Genomic DNA, 27,061 nt, shown 5'->3' with positions numbered 1-27,061 from the left:
GCTGTGGATCCTCTCCCCCTAACGCCGCACAGCAGGCGCCGTTCTGCGCCTCATCTTACTGGCCCCATCAGCAGTATTTTGCACAGTCGATCGCTCCCTCCACTCTCAATCCTCGGGTCAGGGCCGCGTCCCCAGCGCCACCCCCTTGCTGACCTCAGTTGACTCCACCTCTGGGATGGGGCCAGAATCGCCGAGCGGGGGAGGAGTCGCCTGGAGACAGCGGGCTCGGCCGCGGACGAACCCGGAACACAGTTAGCAGCCCCTGTTGTCAGCCGGCACACGAACGAGAGGAGCGCGTCGGGTTGGGGAACGGAAGCGGGAGCGGGGGGGCGTGTTTGTCAGAGGACGCGTCGTCGCCCCTGTGCGCCCAATTCTGTTTGTTTCTCCGCAATGTTTCCGAGGGTCTCGGCTCTCCTCCCTCTTCGCCCCCTTTCCCGCCTCCCTTTGTGCTCCGGAGGCCCAGAGGTATCGGCGGCCGCCGTCGTGCTACTCGCTTCTCCGCATGGAACTGTCAGGTACCGCGTTGCAGCGCTGTTGGCCCGGCAGGTCTTCAGGCAACCCCTGTCCCCGCTCCTGCACATTCAGTTCTCTTTCTCCGGCTTCCTGGAGCCCGTGTTATGATCCGCGGGGTCTTAGAAGCCGTCGCTTTAAATCTGAGCAAAGGGAAATCCCAGAAAGATAAAATGACTTGCCCAAGGTCATGGTGACAGCTGGTCCGCTGCCCTGTGCTCTTTCTGCTACATACCGTGCCTCATCTCTCTTGCCACTTCTCTCATTTTATCCAGGTTCCAGAAAGTGAAGTTGTTTTGTTTTATTTTTTAATTCTTTAAAAATTTTTTGCCTCCCAAGTCTGTGATGGTTTCATTTTTACCTTCATTATTGAAAACGCTTACCGTGTGCCAGCCCTGGGGTTAAGCCCCGAGTAACACAGTCCTGCCATCGCCGAGCTTAGAGTTCCACCACATAGGCAATTCAAGCATAGTGGAGTAATCGCTGAGATAGTGTAGGTAGCGCAGAGTACCACAGAATTCATTGAACTGGTAATTGCTGGGTGAGCAAATCGAGACGCCTGACCATTGCAGGAGAGGTTCAGAGTATCCTTTCGGGAAAAGAAGCTTGATAAAACCTAAAGAGGGCCCAAGGGTTGGAGTTAGCCAGGCAAGAAGAAGATTTGCAGCATACTTGGTGTTGGTATTTATTCTCTGAGAACTCTCATGATTATGAAAACTTAATTCTCCTGCATATATATTCCATGCAGATCAGTTGGGGGCCCTTTGGGTTAAGTACAGCCCTGAAGCAGGTTAGGAGCAGTGGGGATGGGAAGAAGTAGCTGGATGGAAGAGAATTCACAGGTGAAATTGCTAGGATGTGATATATGATGAGGTAAGGGTAGGGCAGTCAGAGCAAAGATTTCAGCGGGCTGCTTGGGAGGATTAGGGTACCATTAATGTTAACAGAAGAATGAGGACCAGCTTTGAGAAGGCTTTTAAAATACGTCATAATTTTTAGAATACAAAAATAGCTATTTATGGTAAGAGGCCCCTTCAGTACAGAAGAGTGAAAAATGGAAAGTCAGCCTGAGAGGCAAGCTCTCGAATGTGGTCTTGGATGTGCTGCATTTCTGAAGTGCTGATGAGATGCTGTCAGTGGAAACAAGCCCAGGTGGGAGGTTAGGGCTAGAGTTTTATTATTTTAGTGTTATGGAGTTACTTCCTTATACATGATTTTCCTGGTATAAATATAGGTTACTTTCTGTAGTACTAGAGCAGCCTTGGAAGGAAACATTGAAGTACGGGTTATATGTGAGATTCTTTCTCCTGATTGCCACCTTTCTGTTATAATACCTTTAGTATTAATTTAACTTTCACATGTAAAATAATAGAGCATTTTCCTAAATTCAATGGTACCACATATTGAATATTATAATGTGTCCGTGTACTGATTTGTTTTTAATAAATTTATTTATTTATTTATGGCTGCGTTATTTATGGCTTTGTTGCTACACGCAGGCTTTCTCTGGTTGCGGCGAGCGGGGGCTACTCTTCGTTGCGGTGCACAGACTTCTCATTGCCGGGGCTTCTCTTGTTGTGGTGCACGGGCTTCAGTAGTTGTGGCTCACGGGCTCAGTAGCTGTGGCACACAGGCTCTAGAGCACAGGTTCAGTAGTTGTGGTGCACGGACTTAGTTGTTCCGCGGCATGTGGGATCTTCCCGGACCAGGGCTCGAACCCGTGTCCCCTGCATTGGCAGGCGGATTCTTAACCACTGTGCCACCAGGGAAGTCCCCTGTGTACTGATTATAAGGATATTGGTTAAGCAGTTGGTTTTCATTCTGAGTTTTAAGTGTCTGATGTGTTAGCCTCTGACATTTTTATGAGCAGATCAAATAGTTTGTTTCAGCGTTTTTGGAAATAGCCATTTCTCTTTTCATTAAAGCCTCCCTCATCTGGCACTACCACTTACTAGCTTCGAGAACTTGAGATACTATTTAACCCAGGGTCTGATGCAGGTTCTTGAGATCAGTTGCACCAGAATCACCTGAGGTCCTGATTAAATTCAGATCTTTGGGCCTGATTCCAAACTTACCAACTGAGAATCTCAGGAATCCATGTTTTAAATAAGCTCCCCAGGTGATTCATATAACCTCTAAAGGTTAAGAACCACTAATTTAACCTTTTTGAGCAGCAGTTTCTTCTATAATATGGGAATAATAAAACCTGTTCTGTAAGAGTGTAAGGATTAAATGGCATGTGTAACATAGCTACTCAGATGTGGGCCTCTGTTGGGCAGCATCAGCATTACTTGGGAACTTGTTAGAAATGCAGACTCTGAGTTCCTCCCCAAAGCTACTGAATCAGAATTCCTTGGTGGAACCAAAGAATCTGTGTTTCAGCAAGTCCTTTAGGTAGTTATTATGCGTATTAAAGTTTGAGAAACAGTGCTCTAGCCTGTTAGCTTCATGAAATAGGCACCATGAAATTTTTATTTACTAAGGCATCATCAATGCCTAGTATAGTGCCCAGCACAGAGTAGATATTCATTATATTTAATAAATGACTTTTTGTACTTTATACCCTCTTACTGAAACTAGCACATTCATTAGTTTTTAAAGTTCTTCAACATTAACTATCAAAAGGTTCTTAATGCCACAAAATAAAGTTAGATATTTGGGTTCCTTAGAATTGGGAAGTCTTTTTTTGCATGAGTTTGAAATAGATGTGGTTGTTTGTGTTGTTCTTTTTCACAAATAAATGTAAAGAAGAAAGCAGAGTGACAGCTCGAGCCACTGAATGTTCTTTTTTCCTGTTCCAGTTTAGCTTAGTTTACAGATAGTGATCAGTTAAATGGCATGGAGCTCAATGAGAAAGTTGAATAGATTAGAATCACACCCAGGAATTTGTTTGAAGAAAGTAACCTTTTTTTTACTGATAGAAATTTCTTTATTTTCATATTGTTTAATTGTGACGTTTTATAGAGGTCTTATATCATGTTAAGAGCAAGGACTTGGCAGTCTGTCAGTTTGGGGTTTGAGAATAATACGTTGAAATTTATTAACCATGTCAGTGTTTCGCAACTTTTTTAATGTCATGGAACATAGACGATGATATTTGTACCAGACCTTGAGATAAATGGGAGGCAGCAGCAGACAGGTGCACCAGCGGCCCTGCTCCTCGCCCAGCCACTTCAAGGACCAGGTGGTCAGTATTTCAGCACACCTGTAACTCATTTGTGCTCACCAGCGGGTCTTAGGCCTTAGTGAGCTCCGAGCTACATGACCTTGGCTAAGTTACTCTGGTTTCCAGTTTCCTTATCTGCAAAATGGGGATAATACCTACCTTTTGGAGTTGATGTGGGTATGAGAAAATGTACATAAAATGTTGCACAAGACTAGGCACATAGTATATGTTCAGTGAATGTTAAATTGCTGTCCTTACAGTTGCTGATAACAGTAATAAGCAAAAGGGAAGGGTTTAATTGAAAAACTTTGAGCCCTGTTATTATTTTGCAGTGGTTTTTTTTTTGTTTTCTTTAATCTTTTCAGGACAAAAAATAATATCCAAAGATATTTTGGCACTAACAGCGTGATCTATAGCAAGAAAGATGATCAGTCTGTTCCAACCCGTGAGATTTCCAAGGAGACAGAGAGCCAACACAGTGTAAAGGAGAATACGAAAAAAGACTTGGTAAATATTCTTAAGGGAATGAAAGTTGAATTAAGCGCAGTAAATGTACAAACAACAAAGCCACCCAACAGAAGACAACTTAAAAGTTTGGAGGCTTCAACTGTCAGACGTCAGAATGCTCCAGAAGATGCCCCCCAAAAGAGGTAAATTGAATTGCAATTTGAATGTTTTTCTTTGAAAGTAATTTTTGAAACTCCAGTCTTTTTCTTTTAGAAAAAAAAATTTTAAATTAGAGTACATTGGAGATAGAGTTAATGAAGACTAAATATTAGTTTGTAAACACAGAGACTAATAAGTAAATGAGAAATACTGTTATTCTATATTTAAATAAATGCATATCTGTATGGAGTCTAGAGAGAGGGAAAGAGTAGTGATCTAATTGAGAATTCCACATTCTCTTACATATTCATCACTTATTAACTGCATTTAATTGCTTCTTTAAGCTGTTAATTAACAAATTATTTACATCCTGATTTGAAGGTTGCTTTGTGTCCCTGAAGGACTTCTTTATTTGAAATTTCATTTTAAAAAAATCCATCTAGGATAGAATTTTGACATGTTAATTACAGCTGTTTTATATTACTTCCTTTGACCAGTAATTATCAGGGCTCTCAGCTTACCTGGTTTCCTCAAAGTATTGTAATTACTTGTGCTTGTCAAGAGAGTATAATATTTTACTGATTCTACGTGCAATTGGTGATATTTTAGCATTGTGTTGTAGTTTAAATGGCAGTATTTCGTTTTAGTTATATATAAATAATGTGACATAGTCAATTCAAGTAATAAGAAATGTGGCTTTAAGATCCCCATCTCTGACTTCTCTTAGCAGAATAAACAGATAGTGTAGGTTTCTATTCCCAGAATGACTTAACATTTTAACAGAACTGCTTAGTTTCTACATTGTATCATATTGTATCTGAACTACCACTGGAAAGCATAATCGAGTGGTAGAGAGTAAACAATTCAAACAGGAAACGCCCGTGTTAAGTACCTTCTCCTCCTTTTTAGAAACAATATAAAACAAATAAAAAATATATACATACATAATTAGGTAATACTCTGACACACATTTATAATTACTTATGAAGAGTAAGGTTTTTTCCCAGCTTCCAGACCTGTTTATGATTCATATTGCTTTTTATTATAATTATACAATTTAATTAACTATTAATGAAATGGTTAAAATGAGTTGATTGCTTTGCAAAGCCTCAGTAAAGGTAATTTTTAAAGTTGCTTTCCAATTAGGTATGAATGAGACAAGCATAAAAGTCCAGGAAAATTCTGCACTCAGACTGCTTTGTAAGCGTTTTAAGTTCTTGCTCCATGTTTCCACTTTAAAGAAACCAATTGGCGATGTTGGAGGATGTACTATGGGTGTAGTATACATATAAGAGATGTACCAATACCTTGGAACTTCTGTCAGTGGTCCTGTGTTCAAAGAAGAGGCTTTGATCCTGTATCAAAAGATTGGTGAATGAGATACATTTATTTTGAGTTTTTTAAAATGTATCTTTTAATGATTCCCACCCCCCTCCAGTCCGCTTTTTTTCTTTAAGGAATCCCAGATGCAGAGAATTTGGTTGGCCATCGTCTTTGATTCATGATGTACTGTCATCATTGCCCCGCGCATGGCCCGCTTTTAGCTCGCTTATTTGTATTATATGTTGAACACCCTCCCCCATGTTGATACGGTTACCATGGATGCATAACAATTGCCCCCAGATTCAGCAGCACAAAACAGCCTTTTTTCACGCTCACGGATTCTGTGGGTCAGCAGTTTGGACGGAGTACAGTAGAGAAGGCTCACCTCTCATCCGTGATGTCTGGGGCCTCAGCTGGAAGACTTGGAAGTTTGGGAGCTGGAATCATCTGTGGGTTTGCTCACTCAGGTCTGACAGTTGATGCTGGCTGTTAGCTGACACCTTAGCCAGGACCGTTACAGAGCCACCTATATGTGGCCTGGGCTTCCTCACTGCATGGTGGCTGGGTTCCAAGGGTGAGTGTCCCAAGGGAAAACGAGCCCCTAGGAATTTGTATCGTTTCATGACCTAGCCTTGGAGTCAGACTGGACACCGCCACTCTCATTCCTGTTCCATATTGATTTTTGAAGGGTTCTTGCTTTTTCATCACAGCAGCTGCTGGAGAACCATCTTCACAAAGATATGGTGGCATTGAAAGGAATGCGGTAGTCTAATGTTAAAACTGTGAACTACCTGAGTTAGTAGCTCACACAGTCACTGACAGACGTGGCTGATACTTCCCTATGGTACTCCAGGGTGCCTTAGGGCACAGTTTGGGAACCAGGGTCCTGGTCTACATTGAGCTCCCTGTGAGAGGCCCTGGGACCACACCTTTAAGTTTCCTAGAATTCTTGTTGTCTGAAGGGCACTCTAAGGCACCATCTTAAGTCTTTCTAAGATCTTAACAGAGGGTTTTACAGTCATGCCCATGGCTTTCTCTTTAGACCGTTTTCCTAATGCTGCCCTGGATTTGATCTCTGTACAGAAGCCATTTCTAAATTTTAGCATCATTTGCTATCTGGAGGGGCTAAGAATGAGAAATGTTTTCTTTTGATCCCAGCAGGTCTTGGCTCCTTTATGTGAGACAGTTCTTCTCTCTCCTCTCACATTTTACCATTGGCCACTAAGAAGGCAAGAGGCACCTTCAGTATTCTGTCTGGAAGGCTCCTTGCTAGGTCGTCCAGTTCACTGAGCATCTCTCTCATTTGTCATATTACTTCAAGCAATAATGTCGCTAAACAAAGGCCCCCTTTCCTCCAGCTTCCAGTAATGTTGATTTTCCTATAGTCCTCACGCGGCCGCCAGGCTCTAACAGTCTCTTTGAGGCCCGAAGCTTTCTCTAACACTTGCCTCAGGATCTCTCCGGTTTCCCCCCTCTGCCAGTACCCAAAACTCTCCCATACATTTTAGGTTTTTTTGTTTTTGTTTTATAACAGCAGCACCCAAGCTCCAGGCTCCAGAATCTGTTCCAGTTATCTATCGCTGCATAACAAACCATCCCAAGGCTTAGGGGCAGCATCTCTGCAGTCTGGGCAAAGAGCTGCACGTAGTTGTGTCTGCTCCACTCAGCGTCAGCAAGGGCAGCTTCAAAGCTGGCATCTGGAGTTCTCTGAAAGCTTGCCCATGTACAGTACATTCCAGTGCTTGATGCTGGCTGTTGGCTGAGACCGTATTTGGGGCTCTTGGCCAGAACACTTACCCAGGGCCTCTCCAAGTGGCCTGGGCTTCTTCACAACCTGAGAGCTGGGGTCCATGGACACACGTCTTAAGAGAGATCCCAACAAAAGTCGTGTCACATTATGTGGCCTAGCCTCACAAGTCACAGGGCATCATTTCTCTCTCATTCTGTTCCTTGAGGCAGTCACGAAGTCTCCCCTGGTTTCAGGGGGAGGGGAAATTGCCTCTCTAGATGGGCTTGTAGCAAGGTTTTGGAAGAGCTTGTGGGACCCGAAACACTGCTGTCTCTGTTTTATGAAAATATCTGCCACAGCTGTTAACCTGATTACTGTAGTTGTCAGCTGTATCGAAGGCAACATTATCATGATAAAATTGACCCCCTGAATAACTGATTGCATCTGGATTGGGCGAACTATAGGTACCTTATGGTTCAGTGTACTTAGGGCTTCCTTGAGCGCAGTTACTCTTGTAACTGCATGTCCTTTGTAGGGACCACAGATACTCTGCCTGTGGCCTTGTTACAAGAGGTACTGCTTCCTGTGGGGCACTAAGGTCCTCCTGCGCCTGCGCGATGGGGGTCTCCTATCCTAACTCCTGGATGGCTGTGTGACGTGTCACCCGCGAGTGCTGCAGGGGCTCCCCGAGAGGGACACCTGAGGCTGCCCTGCCAGCCTGCTGTGGTTCTGCCCTTTACCTTTCTGAGTAGTCCGGGCCAGGCACGTCAGTGGTAGTCTTGTGAGTCTGCATGTATTGTGAAACCTTACAAGACCCCTGGTGGGTGCAGTGATAACCATAGTTTCTAGCTCCTCCTTTAAGTAACATTCTCTTAACCAAGCAACTCCCTGCTCTGATTTCAGCTACCTATTCATTAAGGTCCCCTTTCCTCCAGCTTCCAGTAACATTGATTTTCCTACAGCCCTCACTCTCAGCGTCCTTGAGCGTTTCCAGGCTCTGACAGTCTCTTTGAGGCCCAGCTTCAGGGATGTGGGAACTTTGATTTGCAAGTTAGACATCATTTCCTAAGGTAGAAAGCCAGGTGCAGTAGAACAGTAATTCGGATCCCACTCATCGAGGTGGCAATTTTCAGTGATGTAAAAAACTTTTTATATCTGCCATATTTTTCTCCTAACTTACCCTAATTTACTGAAGAACAGCTTTTTTTTTTAGCTTATGGAAAGTTTAAAACATAAAGTAAACAAAATCGTATGATGTTTTGATAAGTATCAAATCTTGCCATTCTTGTCATCTATACCTTCACCCACTTTCCATCTCCCACGTGGTGATTTTATGTTTTTCTTTTTTCCAGGTAAAATTTACATACATTAAAGTGTACAAATCTTAGCTGTAGGAGTTTGGCAAATTGATGTGCCCATGTAACCCACATGCTTTCCAAGATGCAGAGCATTTCCCGTCTTCACCTTCCCCATCAGTAACCTTCTGTCCTGAGGCAGCCACTGTTCTGATTTTTTTTCACCTTAGTTTGGCCTCTTCTAGAACTCGATATAAGTGGAATCATACCATATATACTTTTTCTAATCCAGCTTCTTTCATTCAGTTTCATACATGTTGTGGAGTGAGTGGAGTCCTGTTCCATTGCATGGATAGATCACTGTTTATCTGTTCTGATGATAGACCTTTGGGTTGTTTCCAATTTGAGGATATTACCATTAAAGCTTGTATAAACAGGTTTAACCACTTTTATATTTGCTTGCAGCCTGTATTGTTTTTGAAATAAAACGGCATCTAACTTAAAAATCCACTAATTTATCACTTTCGAGGCTGATCCCTCCTTCCTCCACCTTAATCTGTTGCTCTGGGTTCGTATTGTGCTTCATTAAGGATCCATTAACTTTAACTTTCAATATTGTAACATTTATATAAAACCGACACCTAGTATTTAAGAATTCTTTTTTTAAAAAAAATTTTAGTGAAGTATAGTTGATTTACAATGCTGTGTTAAGAATTCTTGATTTTGTCAGAAATTGAATTGAATGATACTTTTTGAAGGACAAAAAGTTTTCTCCCAAGACATCATTTTACTTTCCACTGAAGTAATGCCTCTTTTCTCTCATTTGTCTTCCATGTTCTCTTTCAGAAGTGAGTCCCTGAGCCCGGAGTTGGTGGCGGCTGCCTCCGCGGTTGCAGACTCTCTCCCTTTGGACAAGCAGATGACCAAGTCGGAGCTGCTGAAGCAGCTCCAGCAGCACGAGGAAGCCTCGAGGGCACAGAAGGATGGAGAGAGACCTAAAGTTAGGTTGGTGAATCCAATAGCTGTGTCAGTGATGCTGATATGTCAAAATAGGCTGGCTCCATGTGAGTGATGAGCTACATTACATAATATATTCATTTATATATAAAATATGCCTCATAAGTATTAGCAGTTTGATTTCTTTTAAAACTCGTGTGTTAAGTAAGATTTCAGTTTTAAAAGACCAATTGAATGGTTAAACTTCTTTTGAGAAGTTACATAATTTCTTGTCCCTGAAAAAGTGGTAAATTCAGTAATGTTATTTAAAATAAAGAAATAAATAATAGAATAAGACAATGTCTCTGAGAAGTTTTTCTTTTAGTTAAATAATATGCTGGTTTTATGCACAATATGATCATGCATTTTATTTGTCTTTGAACAAATGCAAGGCAATAAATAAATATGGCTGAATCTCAACTTTAATATAGGTTTTTAATGTAGGTGCTAGGTATACAGATATTGATATCTACTTGTCTGGGTGTTTGACAGATTTCATGAGGGACACTTTTAATTATGCTTTAAATGAACACTTCTGAAGAACATCTTTAAAAGAGAGAAAGCCACATCAATCTTAGTGGTCTGTGGTATTAATAGGCAACATATAATTTTTTATTTAAACATGATTTTTTGTTCAGTATTAGTGCATAGAAGTGAAGTAAGAATTAAGTGATATGAATCTCATGTTTAAGAAAGTTTATTACTCAAAAAAAAAAAAAAAAGAAAGTTTATTACTCTTCTGTAGCTAAAATTTCTAACACACTTGACCTTTTTCTTGTTTCAGTTTCACTGACATCATATCAGATATGAAAGTTGCCAGGTCTGCCACAGCGAGAGTTCGCCCAAGACCAGTGCATCAGATTCAGTTTGATGAAGGGACTGACGATTTTGCTGGCCAAGCGAAGCCTGCTGATCTGAGAAGAAGGTACTCAGGCTCTGCAGTCAGTCTGGTGTTGTTTGTTGAACTGTAGATTTACTTTGTTGCTGTGCATATTGTAGCTGTTGGGTGTCTGAGCGTCACGGATGCATTTATATCTGTCTCCTTACTCTCCACGTCCCATTTCCTAGAGAGGGAAAGATGTACTGGGTTTCGCAGCCCTACATTTTTCTATATCGTAAATCAGAATGGGCCCTGCCTCACATTTACCCACGGTGAATAAAGGTCTCCTGATTTAGAGTAAGTGGAGCTGACTGAATTCTGAACAAATGAATGTTTTGCGAGAAACACTATTTTTCATTCTGATGTGTGCCTAACAGTGTAGATTCATGTACTCTATCTCTATATATAATCATCTTTCTTCATACCTTAGAGAAATAACCCACCATCAGAAAAAGAAAGAAGATCCATTATAATACCTTAAAGTAGTAGGTTATTTGTGGCAATCTGAATTTGGTAATTTGCAGTTCTTAAAGATGCTAAGCCATGCCTTACATAGTTTTTTGGTTGTGTTTTTATACATTTATTTATTTAATTTAGTTTTGGCTGCGTTGGGTCTTTGTTGCTGCACACGGGCTTTCTCTAGTTGTGGTGAGCAGGGGCAAGTCTTCATTGCGGTGCACGGGCTTCTCATTGCAACGGCTTCTCGTAGCAGAGCATAGGCTCTAGGTTTGCGGGCTTCAGTAGTTGTGGCACACAGGCTCAGTAGTTGTGGCCTGCGGGCTCTAGAGTGCAGGCTCAGTAGTTGTGGCACATGGGCTTAGTTGCTCCATGGCATGTGGGATCTTCCCTGACCAGGGCTCAAACCCGTGTCCCTTGCATTGGAGGCAGATTCTTAACCACTGCGCCACCAGGGAAGTCCTAGGCCGCTTTTTAATGCAATCATTATATGCATATAAACCCCCTCCCTACTTTTTCAGCTTCTTCCTCACCACCTTCTAATTTTTGATGACAGCTCGAATCATTAAAAATCAATCTAGGGCTTCCCTGGTGGCGCAGTGGTTGAGAGTATGCCTACCGATGCAGGGGACACGGCTTCGTGCCCCGGTCCGGGAAGATCCCACATGCCGCGGAGCGGCTGGGCCCGTGAGCTGTGGCCGCTGAGCCTGCGCGTCCAGAGCCTGTGCTCCGCAATGGGAGAGGCCACAACGGTGAGAGGCCCGCGTACTGAAAAAAAAAAAAAAAAATCAATCTGTAATATAGCATTCTGATGTAGTTGCATGGCATCATTTCAAAGAAGACTGATTTAAAGAAGACTAAAGTTAAATATTTTGGGACAGTATTTTTTGGTTTTTTTTTTAACAAATTTAATGCCTTTTCTATCTTATTTATTTATTTTTGGCTGAGTTGGGTCTTCATTGCTGCACATGGGCTTTCTCTAGTTGCGGCGAGCAGGGGCTAACTTTGTTGTGGAGCGCGGGCTTCTCATTGTGGTGGCTTCTCGTTGCAGAGCACAGGCTCTAGGTGCACAGGCTTCAATAGTTGTGGCACGCGGGCTCAGTAGTTGTGGCTTGTGGGCTCTAGAGCATAGGCTCAGTAGTTGTGGTGCACGGGCTTAGCTGCTCCGCAGCATGTGCGACCTTCCCAGACCAGGGATGGAACCCGTGTCCCCTGCATTGGCAGGCGGATTCTTAACCACTGCACCACCAGGGAAGTCCCAGGGCAATATTTAATAAGTTAACCTCCAAGTACACATTCTACTTTATTCAATGTCATAGATAAAAATATCACTTTAAATTAGTAATTCAAATAATCTTCTGAAGTCACTATAACCCCTGAACTTCCTTTGTTAACTGCTGACCATCTTTTCCAATCTTCCTGTACAAATTAATAATCTAACACCCTGAAGGAGCTAACTCAGGTTCCTGAGGTTATATACATAGAACAAAACCCATGGAATACACAACACACAGAAAACATTCTGTAAGCACCTCCTGCTATGAAGTTCAGTTAGTGTTTGTCAGACCATGCTAAATATTTGGTTCCCCTCCCCAACTGTCACTTTATAGGCTTGAAGGAGAGAAAGAACAGAAACTTTATGTAAATACAGACAGCTTTCTATTATAAAGTAACTGTGGGGCTTCCCTGGTAGCACAGTGGTTAAGAATCCACCTGCCAGGGCTTCCCATGGCCTCTCACTGTTGTGGCCTCTCCCGTTGTGGAGCACAGGCTCTGGACGCGCAGGCTCAGCGGCCACGGCTCACGGGCCCAGCCGCTCCGCGGCATGTGGGATCTTCCCGGACCGGGGCACGAACCTGTGTTCCCTGCATCGGCAGGCGGACTCTCAACCACTGCGCCACCAGGGAAGCCCCTGTGCAATCTTTTATAATTATAATTTATAGTTAAGCAGGCAGTGTTTTTTACCCTTAAACTAAGACAAATGTTGACTTTAACAACTTCTAACTTAACATATTTTAATAGCTTTCCACAATGTCAGGTTTTCTAAAACCTTAATATGAAATGGATCAAATAAAAATTGTGGCAAATTAAGCTGATCTTTTCAATTAGGTATTTTGGTAGTTAAATTGTTGTAACTTCTTTGTTGTATTATGATGCAGAAATTCAGGTGAACTTGTTCCTGTTTTTAGTTATCAGTCCTAAAGACGTGGCAATTTAGTTAAAATGTCTGGTGTGGGGCAGCAGAATTATTTTTAATTTTTACGTTGAATATTTCATATAAAATTTTCTTCTCAAACAATTTTTTGTTGACTGTGTATAAAATATTCATTAAAATATTTTTTTTCTTTTTCAGTTTTAGGAAAAATATATTCAAGGGGAAGAGGCTCAATATTTTTGAGCTTAAGGCAGTTACTGAAGAGGCACCTGAAACAGGTTTGTTAAGAAAACAGCACTGTTTCTCAGGTGTAAACATTCCATCTTTGGAAAATGTCCTTTGTGTTTTGATTGCGTAATCATCGGGTATTTTAATATTCCATCCTGTCATTGACCTGGATCTTGCTTATTAACGTAGCTGTTGACATGTTAGTGTTGGTCAGATTTCTCCCTTGAAATGCTGCAGCCCGTGAGGCAATGGGAGGTAAGTACCATCAGCCACGTGAATCCAGATCTATAGATTGGCTGCTAATTTGGGTTAGAACGTTAATGATCACCTACTATTTGCAACACACCTTTGCACTATTATGTAAAGATAAATTGTGGTGTCTGCCCTAAGGCAGCTTACTATCTAGAAGAGGAGATAGCACTTATAGGTGCTAATTTATTGAAGTGATTTAGAGATTATTTAGGAGATGGGAAGGAGAGCATTCAGGGAATATATTTAGCAGACTTGTAGTGTTTTTTTCTTAACACACAGTTAGTGTTCGTTCTCTGTTCTTCCCCCTTTCTTCTTTCGGCAAGAAGTCATATCCTTCACAGTCACCATTTTAAGCCCAATTAAAAGAGAAATAAGTGTCCTCTTGCTTGACATTAAATTTGTTTTACTGATAACTTAAAATAAATGAAGAAACTCCATACAAATGGTCTTAGCTTATAAGTGACTTTCATTTCTAAGGATTATCAGTTAACTTTTTGGACCTTGGTAGAAATAATTTTATTTTTGATATTTAAGTTTCTAGGCCATCTTCCAGTGGCTCATTTAATCTTTCAGTTACTTATAAAAACATCTGATTTTCCCACTATTCAATAAACTCCTTGATATTAGGGGCTGGGTCTCATTGATTTTTGTATACCCAATAGCCCCTAGCCAAGTGGCTTACAAATAATAGGAATCCGTTATCTGAAATCCTTTTTTAAACAAATCGAGCTATAAAATAAATATCCATGGAGGAAAGGCATTAATTCAATCACTGTTCACTTAAGCTGAAGATGAAGCTAAGAGAACAACCCCCCCTTCTTGTACAGTGACAACTGCATTCTGTCTTCTATGATTGATGAAAAGGAAATGCAAAATGCACAGGCGTGGAGAATGGATCACCTCTCCCCTGTTGAAGTGGCAACTCTTTTTTTTTTTGGGCCGCACCGCCCAGCTTGTGGGGATCTTAGTTCCCGGACCAGGGATTGAACCCTGGCCACTGCCGTGAATCTTAACCACTGGACCACCAGGGAATTCCTGAAGTGGCAACTCTTAAGCTTGCCCCAAAAGGGGAATTTTTTGTCAGGGAAGCTGCTAAGGTTCACCTAATGAACAGCCAAAAGAGGTGCTTGGGTTCTTGAAGGAGCCAGCTTGCTTTTTTTAAAAGTAAATTTATTTATTTATTTTTGGCTGCTTTGGGTCTTTGTTTCTGCACGTGGGTTTCTCTAGTTGCAGCGAGCGGTGGCTACTCTTCATTGTGGTGCGCAGGCTTCTCACTGCAGTGGCTTCTCTTGTTGTGGAGCACGGGTTCTAGGTGTGCGTGCTTCAGTAGTTGTGGCATGTGGCCTCAGCAGTTGTGGCTCGTGGACTCTAGAGCGCAGGCTCAGTAGTTGTGGTGCATGGGCTTAGTTGCTCCACGGCATGTGGGATCTTTCCGGACCAGGGCTCGAACCCGTGTCCCCTTCATTGGTAGGTGGATTTTTAACCACTGTGCCACCAGGGAAGTCCCGATAAGTATATTCTTAACTTCTTAAGAAACTGCCAAACTCTTTTATTCAATACAGGGCAGCTGTACCATTACATTTCCACCAGTGATGTTTGGTGGGAATGTGACTCATTCTTTAAAGATGTCTTAAATTTCCAAAACAAGTAAATGATTGAAACATGTGATATGATGGTGGTAAAAAGCTAACACTATATTACCTCACTCATAGAGCTGGTTGTGAGGATTAAATGAACTAATGTATAAAAAGCATTTAGCACAGAATAAGTGCCCAGTGTGCATTAATAGTATTGTCATTGTTATTGTAATTATGTTAATTTAACTTATTTGGTCTTCATTAGTAGTACATTAGTGACTTATCTTAACAGACTAAAAATAAAGATAAACAGACTGGACTTTAAAGATCTAAATCACATGTTGTATAAAAAGTATTCAGTCATAAAAAGATCTGTGACCAGAATAGAGATTTCTTTTTTCCTTTCCAATAGAGGGGGCAGTGAGACTAGCGGTTGATTACCTAGCATTGTAGTAAAAACAAAAAGTAAGGCTTGCAATTATTGTGGTTGTAGTCTTTATATATTATTTTTGTTTCAATTTTAGCTATCAAAGAGTGACCTTTCATTATATACTGGTTTTTGTTTTGTTTTTGTTTTTTGTGGGTTTTTCGGGGTGCATTGGGTCTTCGTTGCTGCACGCAGGCTTTCTCTAGTTGCAGTGAGCGGGGGCTACTCTTCGTTGTGGTGCACAGGCTTCTCATTGCGGTGGCCTCTCTTGTTGCAGAGCACAGGCTCTAGGCACGTGGGCTTCAGTAGTTGCAGCGTGTGGGCTCAGTAGTTGTGGCTCATAGGATCTAGAGCGCAAGCTCAGTAGTTGTGGTGCACGGGCTTAGTTGCTCCGAGGCATGTGGAGTCTTCCCAGACCAGGGATCGAACCCATGTCCCTCTTCATTGGCAGGTGGATTCGTAACCACTGCGCCACCAGGGAAGTCCCTATATACTGTTTAATTATGAGCTTCAAGATCTGAAAATATATTACCAATTCAGAGCTGATAACATTTTTTTAATATAAATTTATTTTATTTATTTATTTTTGGCTGCGTTGGGTCTCCATTGCTGCGCATGGGCTTTCTCTAGTTGTGGCGAGCGGGGGCTACTCTTCGTTGTGGTGTGCAGGCTTCTCATTGTGGTGGCTTCCCTTGATGTGGAGCATAGGCTCTAGGCATGTGGGCTTCAGTAGCGTTGTGGCGGGCAGGCTCAGTAGTTGTGGCACACGGGCTTAGTTGCTCCGTGGCATGTGGGATCTTCCCGGACCAGGGATCAAACCCATGTCCCCTGCATTGGCAGGTGGATTCTTAACTACTGTGCCACCAGAGAAGCCCTGATGATAACATTTTTAAAAAGAAAGATATTTATATGGAATTGTGCGTAATTTGGATGTTTTATTCTACAGAGGCAGTACCTTCTCTTTGGGATGTAGAATTTGCTAAGCAGTTAGCAGCAGTCAATGAACAGCCCTTTCAGAATGGTTTTGAAGAGATGATCCAATTGACAAAAGAGGGGAAATTGTGGGAGTTCCCAATTAACAATGAAGCAGGTAAGTCTTAATGCCATAGGTTTATAAAACTCAATGATTGAGATTAAATCTGGCAGATGTTCAGTTGCAGGTTTTGGACATTTACCTGAATTTCAAAACTTTGTGTAAACATCTTTGTGATGTCTTAAAAGAAATCTGACAGTGTTTTTTTAAAAAAGAATGCTACGATTTCACTGAATTCTAGTTGTTGGATAAGGAAAATAAAGAAGTAAAATTATATGGCAGAAATGCATCATGAATTTCTGTGACATAGAAGTGTTGAGAACTACAAATGATGACAGTTTTCTACTTGCTAAAAGCAGGAGAGTACCTGGTAAATCTTCTAATACATTAAATACTGGGTATGAGATCATCCTACAGTTTTGGGGAACATTACAACCTTCAAGTTTTATGCTGGTATCTTTTATTTAAAACGGTTGCATTAATGAGACACAAGTTTCTTGTATTCAAAGCCACTCAAAACAAATAGGTTAGGAGGCTTTGAAATTCTTTGGCTGCATACCTAGATGCTTTGAACCAGGAATAAAACATTATCTACTTTCCTGGAGATTTTTCTAGCGGTGTTACATCTTCCTCAATCAAAAGGAAAACAGTATTGCTATGCTGTTTATTTTTTATGGCGCCCGTGATGTCATCAGCTAAACATTTCATTGTACACCATTTGGGATTTCCTTGTTGTATTTAATTTCCCACACTCTCTTATTTTCTCCTTACTATATTATGTTTCTTTTGTTTATTAAAAAATATTTTAAATTACAGAAATAAATATATTAAAGTTTACTTGCAAAAAAGTTAAATAATATGGAAGAATAGAGAATATACCTTTACCTCTCAGTTCTCTCCCCTTTTTCTGAAACGACCATTGTCAATAGTTTGATAAGTGTCCTCACAGTCCACTTTAAATGGTAGTTTCACATTTATCTGTTGTTTTGGTCTATATGGGACCATAAAATGGAACTATTTTACATATTCTATAGTGTGCCATTGTATGAATGCACTGTAATTTATTTTACCACTTTCCTGTTGATGGATGGAGCTGTAGTGAATCTTTCTATACATATCCTTCTGTATATGTCTGAGTACTTCAGTTCCTACAAGGGTCAAACAACAGGCGTGTTTTATATTGCAATAAATATTGGCACACTCTCTTCTAAAAAGAGAGCCAGCTGCTCCTCCAGCTGGTAGGATGGGGGCGGGGGGCGGCATGGAATGTCTCACCATTCAGCACACAGATTTTCACTTAATTCCCCTTCTTATCAATTTAGTGACTCATTCCTCTTTCTGTTTTAGTTTCCCCAAAAAGTAAACTTCCCATCTTCTTTGGGAAATGGATGGTGTAGTCATCTAGAGATATAGGTAGAAGATGGGAGATCTAAGTATTCCCTAAACCAGTTTTAATCCTCTGTTTTTTTGTCCCTCATCCCCTTTCCTAATTTCAGTGGTATATGCTGCCGCCAATTCCCGAAGCCTTTGAAGTCTGCTTCTTAATTTGGTTTTAGCGTCTTCGACTCAGCTGAGTCAGTTACTACTTATCTGTCCACTGTCCTTCCTCGAACATTTTGCTGATACCTCCTGTCTGTTATTGTTTCTTCTTCTCTTCTCTTTGTCTTTTTATTCCTTTTATTGCCATGTAGTAGATATTACAGGGGAGCAGAGATTTTTAAAGCATGGGTTCAATCTGCTACATTTTAACTAGAAGTCCTTGTTGCTTATCTTTTAACTGTTCAGAATGCCTTCAACCAACAGTGATTTTAATTTGGACCTAGTCAGATCTGTTAGCCCTTTCCTGTTTAATCTATCTGGAACTTATTTTTGTATATAGTATCCCCTCTTTATCTCTTTCTCGTTTTTTCCTTTGTTTTATACTTGCCAGTACCACTTGGCTTTCATTCACTCGTTGACTTATTCAGGAAGGATCTGTTCATTACGCCCTGCTGGAACCTTCTGAGTTAAAAAGATGGTTGATCTCTCATCTAGGGGAAGAGTAATAAGAAATAAGATCACCTATGCCCTTAGATGCTTTTCCACCTAATATAGCATAGTCATAATTGCTATACCCATTAACTCATTATAACTTTATGTCAGAGATAGTCGATCTGTTAATGATTTAATAAATTGATTATTGAACTTGTGTTAGCACAGCTGTTTTTAAAAATGATTTGCAAAATTTTCTGTCTTGAGTCTTATATTTTAAGTACATCTAAGGATATTAATAACTAACAACAAAAACAAAATCTCAATCCAGAAGTCACCCTTGGATTTTTGAGAGCACTTATCACCTTGATTTATTAAGTCTCCAGTGCTACAGACCTTATGTCTTAGCCCTAACATACTCTTTCAAATATATTGAACATGTAAACCTGCCTTGTTTTTCACATTAGCCATATTGGGTTGTTTTTTTTTTTTAAAGAATAATTGTCACAGGAAACTGTTAGCAGTGTTTGACAATACGGAAAAGACCTTTAGCAAAGCGAGGCTTTTATTTTTCATTTTTTACCTCTCTGGATTGCATTTCTCCCATTCCTATCCCCAGGTGCATACGCCTTAAAAACAAAAGGAAAAAAAGTGAAGGAGTAACAACATGCTTGCTTGGTGGTATAAACTATTGAGAACCATAGAGAATTCTGAATGGGATTCAGAGAAAGATTTTTTTAAACAATAATTTGTCTTATTTTTAAAAAATACGTATGCATTTAGGGAAAGGACTAGAAGGATATACACCTTAGAAGTGATTAGTCTTGGAAGTGACTAGCCTGGGAAAATGTGAGTAGAAACTTTGGGGGGTTATAGGATAGAGAAAACTTCCATTTAAAAAATTCCTGCACAGCTTTTTCCCTGTATTTCATTGAATATGACTCCTTTTGTCTTTCACCGTTTTAAATATCTCTGAGATCGCGATGCACCTGGTTATGCTAGTCAGGCATCGGTGAGGGAGCAGTTGTCATTGCCTGTTGTGGATATGCATCCAGATTTGCCAGAGAGGCCATAGTGGAACACTCTTAAGAAACGCTGCATCGCAAATGTTCTTAATAGGAGTTGGAAAGCACGGCTGCTGACAACTCCGAGTTGAAAAGCCAGTTCAGAAGAGTTGGATTCTGAATGTGAAGAAGTTTTAGGAATACCTCAGCCGATCATGTCAATCAGTTTTTGCTACATAACAAACCACCCCAAACTTACTAAAACAACAGCTAAGTTGTAACTGCTCATGAGCTTATGGGTTTTCTGGTTGGTTTTGGCAGGTTGGCTGGGGGTGGGTTGCTCTAGAGTAGCTTCTCTCAAATGTCTAGTTGATGCTGGCTGGTTGGTGTCTAGTTGTTTGTCAGAGAAGGCGATAAGAGGGTTATATGTCACTCATCATCTCACAGGCTAGCCTGGGCTGTTCACCTGGCTATAGAAGAGTTCCTAACACAAGGAAGAGCAGGGACTGATGTGCAAGCGCTTTTCAGGCCTTTGTCTGCATTGTGTTTGGTAATGTCCCGTTGACCAAAGCAGGTCACCTGGCCAACCTCAAATTTAAGGGTTGGAGAAACAGGCTGTATCTACCTCTTTATGGGAAGAATGGCAAAGGCACATTGCAAAGGGGCATGTATACAAGCATAGGAGTAGTATGTGGCCATGTGGCAGTCTAATGCCTTAATTTATTTCTTGTGTGTTTTAGTTTTTATAAAAATGAAGAATAGGGCTTCCCTGGTGGCACAGTGGTTGAGAGTCCGCCTGCTGATGCAGGGGACACGGGTTCGTGCCCCGGTCCGGGAAGATCCCACGTGCCGCGGAGCGGCTACGCCCGTGAGCCATGGCTGCTGAGCCTGCACATCCGGAGCCTGTGCTCCGCCATGGGAGAGGCCACGACAGTGAGAGGCCTGCGCACTGCAAAAAAGAAAAAAAAAAAAAGAATGATGAATAGATCTTTAAAGTCCAAATAAAAATTTTAAAAATCTCTTGCAATAAGTGTAAGATAATTGTAAGTGATTAGAGAGCATTTTTAAACTTATTTTGAGGTAATTGTAGGTTCACATGCAGCTGTAAGAAATGATAAATATCTCACATACCCTTTACCCATCTTCCCTTAGTAGTTACCACCCACGTAACCACAGCACAGTATCACAGGCAGGCAGCCGGCAGCCGTGTCTTTCAGCCATGTTCAGATGTCACCAGTTCTACATGTACTCCTTTGTGTGAGTGTGTTTGTGCGCTTAGTTCTGTGCAGTTTTGTCACATATGTAGATTCATGTAATCACGACCACAGTCAGGATACAGAACAGTTCTGTCGCCTCAAGGATCTCTCTTATACTCTTTCATAATGACATCCACTCACCTCCCACTGCCGTCCTTTCTTAGTCCCTGATCCTTGGCAATCTTACTAAATCCATTTTCCATTTCTATAATTTTGTCACTTCAAGAAAGACGTACAAATGGAATCACACAGTATGTAACCTTTGGGGACTGGCTTTTTTTTTTCCCACTCAGCATGATTAATTCTCTGGAGATGTATCCAAGTTGTTATGTGTGTCAATAGGGGTCTTTTGCTGTTGTTGTTTTTATTGCTGAGTAATATTCCATGGTTTGAATGTACCTTATAGTTTGTTTAACCATTCCCCTGATAAAAGACATCTAGGCTGTTACCAGTTTTTGGCTATTACAATAAAGGTGCTGTAAATATTCATGTACAGGTTTCTGTATGAATACAAATTTCCGTTCCCCTGGGATAAATACTCAGGAGTGCAGTTGCTGGGTAGTATGGTAGTTTCATGTTTAGGTTTTGTTTTGTTTTGGTTTGGTTTGGTTTTTTGCGGTACGCGGGCCTCTCACTGTTGTGGCCTCTCCCGTTGCGGAGCACAGGCTCCGGACGCGCAGGCTCAGCGGCCATGGCTCACGGGCCCAGCCGCTCCGCGGCATGTGGGATCTTCCCGGACCGGGGCACGAACCCGTGTCCCCTGCATCAGCAGGCGGACTCTCAACCACTGTGCCACCAAGGAAGCCCGTCTTTGTATCCTTTTAACAGATTCTTTCACAGACCAAAAGTCTTCAGTTTTGATGGGGTCCAATTTTTCCTTTTATGGATTTTGCTGTTGGTGTCAAGTTCTTTGCCAGCCCTAGAACCAGAAGATTTTCCTGTTTTTTTTTCTGTTAGATATATAGTTTAGACCGTGATCCATTCTTTGTTAATTTGTATGAGGTTGAGGTTCTTTTTCAATTCTTCTGGCACCATTTGTTGAAAAAGGCTGTCCTTTCTCCATTGAATTGTCTATGCATCTTTGTAAAAAGTTGGGCATATTCATGTGGATCTGTGTTAGTCTGCTAAGACTTCTATAGTAAAATATCACAGACTAGGTACCTTAAACAACAGAATTTACTTTCTCAAAGTCTGCAGGGTAGAAGTCTAAGATCCATGTGTTGGCAGTCCATAACAGGGTCTGTTTCTGGGTCCTCGATTTTTGTTCCATCAACCTTTGTGTCTTACTGCCTGCCAATACCATACTCTATTTTTTTTTAAATTTTTATTGGCATATAGTTGATTTACAATGTTGTGTTAGTTTCAGATGTACAGCAAAGTGAGTCAGTTATACATATATCTATTTTTTAGATTTTTTTTCCATATAGGTCATTACATAGTATTGAGTTCCCTGTGAATACCATACTCTTTTGATTACAGGCATACCTTAGATATTGCAGGCGTGTTTCCAGACCATCGCAATAAACCAAAGATTGTAATAACGCAAGTCACATGCGTCTTTTGGTTTCCCAGTGCATATAAAAATTATGTTTACACTACACTGTATTCTGTTAAGTGTGCAATAAACATTATGTCTAAAAGAAGTACAGTACATACCTTAACTAAAAAACACTTTATTGCTAAAAAACGCTTACCATCATCCGAGCCTTCAGCAAAGATAACCAATCACAGATCAGCATAACAAATATAATAATAAAGAAAAAAGTTTGAAACATTGTGAGAATTACCAAAATGTGACATAGAGACATGGAAGCAAGCAAATGCCATTGGAAAAAATGGTGTAGATATACTTGCTTGACAAAGGGTTGCCACAAACCTTTAATTTGTACAAAAAAAAAAAAAGGCAATATCTGTGAAGCACAGTAAAGCAGAGCACAGTGAGATGAGGCATGCCTGTACTGTAGCTGTAGAGTCAGCCCTAGCATTACTCCTCCCACTTTATTCTTCTCTTTCAGGATTGTTTTAACTCTTCTAGGACTTAAGCCTTTCCATATAAATTTTAGAATGAGCTTGTCTGTGGCAAAACTTCGCTGGAATTTTGGTAGAAAGTACATTAAACCTGTAGATCAGTTTGGAAAGAAATGACATCTTTACTATGTTGAGTCTTCCAATTTAAATAGTGATTCTTATTTTTATGATCTTGTATCCTGTAACCTTACTGAACTCACTAATTAGTTCTAGGAGTTTTTTTGTAGATTCCTTAGAATTTTCTGCGTAGACAATCATGTCGTCTGCAAATAGTTTTATGTCTTCCTTTCCCATCTACGTGACTTTTCTTTCTGCCTCCCTCATCAGTGGCTGGAACTTTCAGTACTGTTGAGTAAGAGTAGTGAGAGCTGATCTCCTTGCCTTGTTCAGGAACTTAGGGGAGAAGCCTTCAGTCTTTCACTATGATATTAGCTGCAGGTTTACCATGTTGATGTAGTTCTTCTCTTTTCCTAATTTGCTGAGAATATTTATCAAAGTGAGTGCTGGGTCATACGATTTTTCTTCTTTACCCTGTTGATATGGTAGATTACCTTGACTTTCAGATGTTGAACCAGCCTTGCAGTAAAATCCTACTTGAGTAAATCCCACTTGATCTTGGTGTATAAATCTTTTTATACGTTGTTGGATTTGTCTGCTAATTTTGTTTAAAGGTTTTTCCTCTAAGTTTATTAGAGATATTGTTTTGTAGTTCTCTCTCTCTCTTGCTCCTGTTTTTGGTTGTTGTTTTGTCTTTGTTTTTTTAACAAGGTAATGCTGGTCTCATAAAACGTGTTAGGAAGTATCCTGTCTTCTAGTTTCTGGAAGAGATTGTGTAAAATTGGTGTTAGTTTTTCTTTAAATGTTTGAGAACTTTTAAATTACATATTTCTTTTCTTTAATAGTTATAAGATTATTCAGGTTATCTTTTATTTTGGTTGAGTTTTGGTAGTTCAATGGATTTTTTTTAAGTTGTCCATTTTTTTCAAGTTGTTGAATTTGTGAGTGTAAGGTTGTTTGGAGTATTCCTTTATTATCCCTTTAATGATTTCAGGATTTATAATGATAACCCCCTTTTCATTGCTAATATTGTTGGTGTGTGCCTTCTCTTTTTTCTTTATCAGACTTGCTAGAAATGTATCAATTTTTGTTTTTTTGTTTTGTGTGTGTGCGTGTGAAGAACCAGGTATTGGTTTCTTTGATTTTTCTCTATTTTCTTGTTTTCAGTTTTATTGATTTCTGATGTTATCTTTATTATTTCCTTACTTTTGTTTGCTTTGGGGTTATTTTGCTCTTCTTTTATTAGGTTCTTAAAGTGGGAGCTTAGATGATTGATTAGACTTCTCTTATGTGTGCATTCAGTGCTATGTATTTCCCTCTCAACACTGTTTTAGCTGTGTCCCACAAATTTTGATTTGTTGTATTTTCATTCGATTCTATGTGTTTTTTAAAATTTCTTTTGAGGGACTTCCCTCATGGCACAGTGGTTAAGACTCCACACTCCCGATGCAGGGGGCCCAGGTTCAATTCCTGGTCAGGGAACTAGATCCCACATGCATGCCACAACTAAGGAGCCCGCCTGCCACAACTAAAGACCCGCAATCCAAATAAATAAATATTATTTCTTTTAAGATTTCCTTTATGACCATGAATTACTTACATTAATTTCCAACTGTTTGAAGATTTTCCTATTGTCTTCCTGTTACCAATTTCTGTTTTGATTCCTTTATGATCAGAGAACATACTGTATATTATTTCAGTTATTTTAAATATGTTGACATTTGTTTTGTGACCCAGGATATGGTTAAACTAGGTGGATGTTCCATGGATACTTTAAAAGAATTTGTATTCTGCAATAGTCTGGTAGAGTGTTCTGTAGATGTCACCTATCCTGTTGGTTGATGTTGTTCAGTTCTTCTGTGTCTATGCTAATTTTCTACTTGGTAGTTCTCGCAGTTGTTGACAGTGGGGTCTTGAAACCTCCAAGTGTAATTGTGGCTTTTTAAATTTCTACTTTATTTCTATCAACTTTTCTTTCATGTATTTAGAAACTCTTTGGTGCATACATAATTAAGATTGCTTTGTCTTCTTGGTGGGTTGATCCTTTTATTATGTAATGTTCCTCTTTCTCTCTAGTAATTTTCTTTGCTCTGAAGTCACTTTGATATTCCTATAGCCACTCATGCATTCTTTTTTTAAAAATTAATGTTAGCAAGATATGTCTGCCTCCATCCTTTCACTTTCAACCTACCTATGTTATAGGTAAATATTTGAAGTGAGTTTCTTGTATATAGCATATAGTTGGATTGTGTTTTTCTTTTGATGGTATATTTAGACATTTACGTTTAAAGTAATTATTGATTTGTTAGGATTTAAGTCTCATTTTGTTATTTGTTTTCTGTTCATTTTCTCTGTTTCTCACTCCTCTGTCTTTTCTTGGCTTCCTATGAGCTGCTTGAATATAAGGATTCCATCTTATTTTGCTTTATGTATTTTTTTAGTGTAGTTTGTATAGTTTTCTTAGTGGTTTCTTTAGATATTAAAATATCCATTAGTAGTAATTGCTGCTACATTTTGAATATTTGTAGTATGCTAAGCATTGTAAAGGAGCTTTATAAGATTTATGTCTATTTAACTTTATAAAACCCCATGAAGAACGTGCTGTCTTAATACTCATTTTATGCCTGGGGAAACTGTTGCTCAGTGAAGTTAATTTGCCCAATCACGTGGCTGTTAAATTGGTGAGCAAACCTCTGTTTTACCCCAATGTTCATGCCTTTACTATAATACTATACTACCTCATTAATGTTAATTTTATAGTGTAGGCTTTACATTCAAAATTGTAACGTATTTTGTCTCATTTCCTAGGTTTTGATGATGATGGTTCAGAATTTCATGACCATATATTTCTGGATAAATACCTGGAGGATTTTCCAAAACAAGGACCAATTCGCCACTTCATGGAGTTGGTGACCTGTGGCCTTTCCAAAAACCCGTATCTGAGTGTTAAACAGAAGGTTGAACATATAGAGTGGTTTAGGAACTATTTTAATGAAAAACGGGACATTCTAAAAGAAAGTGGCATACAGTTCAATTGAAGATCATGGAAATTCTTATTTCAAGCTGTCAGAGATTCGTACTATAATTAAATAATTTTACTAGAACTTTTCCTATATTGTGTTCATTATTGCATCTGATTTGAATCGTATAAATGTTAAATTGTTTAAAAGTATATATACAGTGGTAACTGAAAAATATTCCTGCATGGAAAAAAGTTACCAGCTTTTATGGATTCAACTAGTAATTCTAAACAAAAAGAGTATCTTAGAATTACTAATAAGTTTAAGACGACTTCCTGTAACCTTTTTCTTTTCATTCAGTGACCATACTTCTTTGAAATATAAGTCGCCATACATGTGATGTCATCAGAGGACTATAACAGTTGAGAGGATTTACAGACAAATTTATATGCATAGATTATATTTACATATACATGTAGTTTCTATATTTGCATATATACATATTTATATTTTCACACTAAATTAACTACCCTTACCTAAGTCTGGGTCACTATAGTGAAGTAACCTTATAGAAATAAAGGGCTTGTACTAATCACTTCTCGAATTTTAGGTCATCATACTAAAATCAGAACTAATTTCCTTTTTTTTTTAATTTTAATTAATTTATTTTATTTGTTATTTTTGGCTGTGTTGGGTCTTCGTTGCTGCGCCCGGGCTTTCTCTATTTGTGGCAAGCGGGGGCTACTCTTCACTGCACGTGTGGGCTTCTCAATGCGGCGACTTCTCTTGTTGCGGAGCACGGGCTTTAGGCGTGCAGGCTTCAGTAGTTGTGGCACACGGGCTCAGTAGTTGTGGCACACAGGCTTAGTTGCTCCGCAGTATGTGGGATCTTCCTGGACCAGGGCTTGAACCCGTGTCCCCTGCATTGGCAGGTGGATTCTTAACTGCTGTGCCACCAGGGAAGCCCAGAACTAATTTCTATTATGGTGTATAGCAACGTGATTCAGATTCATATAACTGAAAGGACTGAGGATTCTTTTAAAAAAAACAAAAACAACCTCAAATTAAGAATTTAGTTTACAGTGGCCTCAGGCTAGTAGCGTTCAGGCTCTGGCACAAGCAAACAAAAATTGTATGTGAAGGAACTCACCG

At 40.0% G+C, this 27,061-nt stretch overlaps 1 protein-coding gene across 3 annotated transcripts; it reads left to right on the top strand.

Annotated features, from left to right (window-relative positions):
- The first annotated feature begins 309 nt into the window (after positions 1 to 309).
- Positions 310 to 26,058, top strand: MRPS31 (mitochondrial ribosomal protein S31). 3 transcript variants are annotated; one of them, XM_065896169.1, is made up of 7 exons: positions 310 to 515; positions 4,042 to 4,326; positions 9,476 to 9,634; positions 10,410 to 10,550; positions 13,315 to 13,394; positions 16,547 to 16,690; positions 25,758 to 26,058. In XM_065896169.1, the coding sequence occupies exons 1-7, from the start codon at positions 391 to 393 to the stop codon at positions 25,985 to 25,987; spliced, it is 1,164 nt and encodes a 387-aa protein (XP_065752241.1). In that variant the 5' UTR covers positions 310 to 390; the 3' UTR covers positions 25,988 to 26,058. The 3 variants fall into 3 exon arrangements, with proteins under 3 accessions (XP_065752241.1, XP_065752242.1, XP_065752240.1); XM_065896170.1 differs by having other exon boundaries at positions 381 to 515; positions 9,479 to 9,634; XM_065896168.1 differs by having other exon boundaries at positions 391 to 542; positions 13,321 to 13,394.
- The last annotated feature ends 1,003 nt before the right edge of the window (positions 26,059 to 27,061 follow it).

This window comes from Phocoena phocoena, chromosome 18, assembly GCF_963924675.1.
Source record: "Phocoena phocoena chromosome 18, mPhoPho1.1, whole genome shotgun sequence".
NCBI lineage: Eukaryota > Metazoa > Chordata > Mammalia > Artiodactyla > Phocoenidae > Phocoena > Phocoena phocoena.
This window is presented reverse-complemented; position numbering and strand designations above follow the sequence as displayed.